We start from the raw sequence: 6,081 nt of genomic DNA, 5'->3' as shown, positions 1-6,081 counted from the left end.
CCCCGTCCGCTTTCGCGGAAATGGATGATTCGCATTTCGGTGCTGTGGGTTGACACTTGACAGCGATTCTGCACGCGTGTTCGCCGTTTTGATCGCTTAGTTTTTGGTTTTGCCTCAAACGCCATTTTGATGGGATCGTTCAACAAGAGGGGGATTTTCGCAGATTTGTTCCGAATTCAGCATGCGCATGCCGAGTTAGGAATTCTTAAGAGGTTGGACGGTGGATCGCATAATCTTGCTGGACGTATTTGAAGAGAGTGAACTTCAGGCCATCTCCACGGCCTCGATTTTCCTATGTCATTGTTCGAGCTGGACAGCACACTTGCTTTCTTATAATAATTGCGCTGCAAAGAAGAGAGCAACGTCAAGAGAGAAACCGACGGCTGGTTGCGATATGAGTGGTCAAGCTAGTTTGATCTAAGTTCAAACCAGCTCTCCTCCTAAACTGATTTGTTGGAGAAGATAATAAATAAATTAACAGCGGCACGTTTACTTCATGTTAGTTTCATTGTGCCTAGCAGTCCTTGTCATCAAAACATTTCTGTTGAATATTGTTTTTAACAATATCTTGGATGGTGCGGACCCCAGAGAGAAAATGACCCAGTGTCCCGGTGTAAAACCACACATATTTTCCATCTGATAATGGGGTGGTGTCACTGTACATGAAAATTACCAAGAAAAAATCTTGCACCCGGGTAGCTGAGCCTGGGTTTGGATAGGTTGACCTGCTCCTCCTTCTAAAACAAGATTTATAAATAATAAAGATTTTCTGAGGTGTTACCTTTCATGAACCCTGGTCCATGACATTACCATAATGGCTTAACCAGTGTTCATTGGCTGAAATGACAGTTCACTAAAGGTGTAGTTCTGTGTTAATTTAAAGAGCGTAGTTTTGTTGAAATTTCCTTTAAAATGCATTTTTATATACTTTTGACAACTTATGTGTAGTTCCATAATATTGACGTCACTTCAACATGCAGGATATATCGCTTCTACATGGTCTTGGGATCAAATTTGTTCTTGTTCCTGGAACACATGTTCAGATTGATAAGCTCTTGGCTGATAGAGGTTAGCTGAAGATTTGCGCTTTTTTACTCTTTTATATGCTAAAATGCTTTGAAAAGATACGTCTTTTTTTTGTATAATGAACGTCCACACTATTGAAGTTGCCTGTGTTTGACCCTATTTGTTTATTTGTTTTTTTTCCTATATGCCGTATTTGATACGTATTTGGCAGCATATAAGGAAAGTGGGGTGCTTATTTGGGATAAGCATCGCTGAGTGAGTTCTGGATGAAGATTACATATAGACGAACATCCTAATTTTTGTTTTGCGTATATATAGGATATCGAGGGAGATGTATCCAGTCAGTTTAATAGCATAAGTATCGGGTGCATTCCGGTCATAGTTTGTCTCATCTCATCTATGGTTTTTCTATTTTTCGGTTCAGCACACACTTTTGGAAATGGAGATTAAGTATTGAAGTCATTTCTTGGTTCTTGTAGTGTTGATGGTTGGCGAAGTACTGCAAGTAAAAGCTACATAACCAGTGCTGTACTTTGTATTGATGCCGTGGTTGATGATTTGTCTTTGGACATATCTTTTCTTTAAATAGTATTGGTGATTGTACTACATGTTAGCATGGTGGTGAAGGAGCTCACTTTATGAATTTCTCAGGAAAGAAGGCCAATTATGGTGGTCGTTACCGTATTACGGATTCTGATTCATTAGATGCTGCGATGGAGGCAGCTGGCAGAATACGCCTTACTATAGAAGCAAAGCTATCTCCTGGTCCCCCAATGTTAGATCTTCGTCGACATGGTGTTAATGGTCGCTGGCACGAAATCTCCGACAATGTTGCTAGCGGAAACTTCCTGGGTGCTAAGGTTAGCATGGCATACTATACTGGTTTTCGGTACCATATCGGTTTCATCTATTTCTAGATGCAATTTTTTTACTAAGAGTAGTGAAAGGCAGATATAGGGGACCCATCTGACGTTTGAAAGATTAACCCTGAAAGTTGGAGGCGTATTCTTAACTTATTTTTGGCAAAGTGGCCACTGCAAAGTGTAGAGGCCAGTTGGCGAAGTGGCGTTAAGCACCCCTAGTGGTACACGAGGGGCTGTTAGCTTATTTTCAAATAAGTATGACTGTCCAATGATAGATGCAGTTGAAAGGGATAATATGCCAATGCACACATCGACTGTACATCAGATCAGACATAACTTAATAACTAACCGAACCGCCAAGTCACACATCAGATGGTACATAAGATCAGACATAAAATAACTAACTGGACCCATCGGGAGGTATTAATATTATGTACTTATATGAGTGTCAAGTTCTGGAATTTGGAACTACTTAGGTAAAGCTTAAAATTAAGATTATGAACCTCTATGTGGCATCTTTTTTCTTTTGCTTGTCTTGAGATAATAATGTTTGAGTGGGTTTGTGAACTTGTTCTGAAATGGCGAACTGAAATACCTCTCTCTTCTTGTGGCAGAGACGAGGAGTTGTTGGTGGCATTGACTATGGATTCACTGGTGAAGTTAAGAAAATAGATGTTTCACGGATAAAAGAAAGACTTGATAGGGATAGCATAGTTGTCGTGAGCAATATGGGATACTCCAGTTCAGGAGAGGTGTTAAATTGCAAGTATGATGTCTACCCCATTCACTTTGTAGCTTTCTTCTTCTTATTCTGCAGTAACACTTCTAAAAATCACTATCAAACAGTTCACATAACTTCACGTAAGGAATTTTTTTTATGAAATACAAGATGAGACAGATGCAACATTCTTATCTTCAACATCATCTGATATTAGTGTTACTTTTTCTGACTTTCAGCACATACGAAGTTGCGACAGCATGTGCTTTGGCTATCGAGGCGGACAAGCTTATCTGTGTTGTCGATGGCCAAATATATGATGAGCATGGCCGAGTCAATCGTTTCATGTCTATCGAGGAAGCAGATATGCTCATCAGAACACGCGCTAAGCAGAGTGAAACTGCTGCAAATTATGTAAAGGTTGTAGGGGAGGAGGACATTAGTTATGCCCACAATTTTCCTATCAAAGAGGAGAAAGAGCAAGTATGGGTTGGAAGAGATTTCATCAGTGATTACACTGCATCCTTTCGGAATGGTGTGGGTTTCAATAATGGAAATGGTCTGTCTGGTGAGCAAGGGTTTGCTATTGGCGGGGCAGAGCGGTTGAGCAGATCAAATGGCTACCTTTCAGAGTTGGCTGCAGCAGCATATGTATGCCATGTAAGTTTTTGCTTCTTTCTTGAGTTGGATTTAGGAGGTATAAAAGTGTGAGCTCTGAAGTTGCCACTTCTGCACTAGATTACATGGTTTCTAGGGTTCCAACATTGTTAACACCCAAACTTGAATATTATAGGATACTCTTATCTTCCAAACTGCTTTTGGTGTATGAACCATGAGGTCACGGGTTCCTGGAAACAGCCTCTTGCAGAAATGTAGGAAAGCTGCGTACAATAGACCCAAAGTGGTCGGACCCTTCCCCGGACCCTGCGCAAGCGGGAGCTATGTGCACCGGTCTGCCCCCCATCAGTGTGCACCATTATGTCCTATACATATTCCTCGCCAAAAAAATGTCCTATACATATCATGATGTTAGGCAACTATACTTCTCAAAGAACATTTTTTTTACTGAATATATCTTGTTTATTGACCCGAGTGGTACTTGTGCCATGTTTCTCCGGGAATCATATCTACTATGGTCCTTGGAATATTCTGTTTCCACGGGGCAAAAGTATATGATGTACATCAGTTCATGTATTTTTTGTATTATTGATGCATTGCTGTTGTTCCTTTTTCCTGATTAGGATCTTCTCATTTTTACATATCAGGGCGGTGTCCAAAGAGTTCATATCATAGATGGCACTGTTGGGGGGTCATTGTTGCTAGAATTATTCACAAGAGATGGTGCAGGAACACTAATAGCAAGGTATATTGAAACTCTTGCTCTTTCCTAGCTGTCATGAAACGTTAGTCTTGATGTGTAAGCCCACAATTGCGTACTTGCAATGCACCTATATGCCTGTTGAGCTATTGATTTATATAAGTTCTGCTAATTGCTCAAAACGCATGCATGCTATCAATGTCACAGCAGATAATATGCGCCACTATTTGAGAATGCCTATGATCTGGAATAGGACATATTTACTGCATATATATATATATAGGAGCAAAGTGCAGGGAAATAATGTTTTCCACTCATTTAACAGAGATATGTATGAAGGAACGAGAACGGCTAGAGAGGAAGATTTTTCTGGTATTAGAAAAATCCTTCGTCCCCTAGAAGAATCAGGTGTCCTAGTGCAGAGAACAGATGAAGAGGTACCTCATTATCATGCGAACTTTGAGCAGTGGAAACACTAATAGCCTGAGTTAAGACATGCCTCTTTATGAAACTGAACAAAGCATTCTCTTTAATCTTTCAACAGCTTTTGGAAGCACTGAAGTCATTTATTGTTGTGGAAAGAGATGGTTCAATCATTGCGTGTGCTGCTCTCTTTCCCTTTTTTGAGGATAAATCGGGGGAAGTTGCTGCTATAGCTGTCTCTGAAGAATGTCGAGGACAGGGTCAAGGAGACAAGTTACTTGGTAAGACTGTTGCAAATCCACCTCTTTAGTCTGCTCAGTAAAGCTATGCAAACCTCTACTTTCAATTATTTGTCACAAAAGTGTATATTAGTTTAATTCTATGTTGCAAACATCTAATCTTGTGGTTGCTGAACCGTGCTGTGCCTTCTTAACTTATTATCTGCTGTAAAAAATTAGCCATGAAAGTAGGCAAAAGCGCGTCAAACAGGCACTAAAATAGGGTAAAGCGAGTGGGATGAACAGGATTATACGAATCCACCGTGATCCCAAACGCAGCCTATGACTTCAATACTTAAATTGCACATTAGTAGAAAGCATGGAGGCTGGTAATATTAACTCTAGAGCGTTGGCATACTGTTTGTTTTGCTTCTCCTTGTTAACTTTTTTTATGTATACTGTAATCTTAGTCTACCAACACGAAATGAATTAGAACTAGATATTTGGAAGAGAGATTTTGCTTAACCGAGAACTACCTCCATTTCTTGGGAATGTTTCCTATTAATTTTGTGTGTGTATAAACCAAGAAACTACAAAATCACCACAATTGAGTCTCCACCTTATATGTTGTCACCATTAACTTCATCTTTCTCTAGCATTAATTGTGCACTACAATGGACTAGTGTTTATCAAATACTTATCATGGCTGATCTACTCCTGCAGATTATGTTGAAAAGAAGGCATTATCCCTTGGTCTTGAGAAAATATTCTTGCTTACAACACGGACAGCAGACTGGTATGTAATTATGTTCTAGTTGTGGTCAAATTGGTCTTTAACTTCATCATATTCATTGTTGATGAGCAGCTGTGGTTAATCATGGAATACTTAACAGTTCCTTTGATTAAGAGTCAACCTCACCATCTTCCTTGATGCATCAATAAAACCTGCTATATCTGCTCATATTTTTAGAGTGCATTTTATTTCTGGTGGTGAAAATATGTTCATATCGTAAAGATGCAGTGCCGGATATTTTCTCATGTTTACACTTGAACTTCAACAGGTTTGTCCGGCGTGGCTTCAAGGAATGCTCAGTGGAATCCATCCCAGTGAAGAGGCGAAAACGAATAAATCTCTCACGCGGATCAAAATATTACATCAAACGGCTCCAGCCAGCAGAGATTGGACATATGGCTGCCAATAATTTTGCGTTGAAATGATCTCTGCAAGCGAACAACATAGGAATCTAGTTGCTGCATATGAGGTTTATATGATAACTTCTGCAGCTGTTGTACAGTATAGAATTGTATATATATGGTATAAAGTCAAGTGAATAGTTGATAACGAGTGTCTGTAGAGTAGGACTAATATTTATCTGGCTGATAGCTGTGAGGCGTCTGGTGTTCTCGTGTGACCATAGTAGGAGATGGTATAAAGATCGGTCTCCTTCGGTCCTTCCCGGAAGAAATGGATCTGGCATTCTGGCTGGAAAACTTGCTAGTGAGTTCCTGTCTTGT

At 39.9% G+C, this 6,081-nt stretch overlaps 1 protein-coding gene across 1 annotated transcript; it reads left to right on the top strand.

The window, feature by feature from the left end:
* Positions 1 to 980: 980 nt before the first annotated feature.
* LOC119330269 (probable amino-acid acetyltransferase NAGS2, chloroplastic) lies at positions 981 to 6,068 on the top strand. The gene is made up of 9 exons (XM_037603379.1): positions 981 to 1,068; positions 1,678 to 1,886; positions 2,504 to 2,655; positions 2,847 to 3,267; positions 3,873 to 3,970; positions 4,251 to 4,362; positions 4,470 to 4,629; positions 5,290 to 5,362; positions 5,628 to 6,068. Exons 2-9 carry the CDS (start codon positions 1,740 to 1,742, stop codon positions 5,782 to 5,784), a joined length of 1,320 nt encoding a protein of 439 aa, XP_037459276.1. The 5' UTR covers positions 981 to 1,068; positions 1,678 to 1,739; the 3' UTR covers positions 5,785 to 6,068.
* The last annotated feature ends 13 nt before the right edge of the window (positions 6,069 to 6,081 follow it).

Source organism: Triticum dicoccoides, chromosome 7A (assembly GCF_002162155.2).
Source record: "Triticum dicoccoides isolate Atlit2015 ecotype Zavitan chromosome 7A, WEW_v2.0, whole genome shotgun sequence".
NCBI classification, from domain to species: Eukaryota; Viridiplantae; Streptophyta; class Magnoliopsida; order Poales; family Poaceae; genus Triticum; species Triticum dicoccoides.
The sequence above is the reverse complement of the archived record's forward strand: the minus strand, read 5'-3'. Positions and strand labels throughout refer to the sequence as shown.

Excerpts from the sequence above, each read along its gene's own strand:
- LOC119330269 (XM_037603379.1), top strand. The coding sequence starts at position 1,740 with ATGGAGGCAGCTGGCAGAATACGCCTTACTATAGAAGCAAAGCTATCT. Across the intron at positions 2,656-2,846 it reads GGAGAGGTGTTAAATTGCAA|CACATACGAAGTTGCGACAG; the intron begins GTATGATGTCTA and ends TCTGACTTTCAG. Across the intron at positions 3,268-3,872 it reads CAGCAGCATATGTATGCCAT|GGCGGTGTCCAAAGAGTTCA; the intron begins GTAAGTTTTTGC and ends TTTACATATCAG.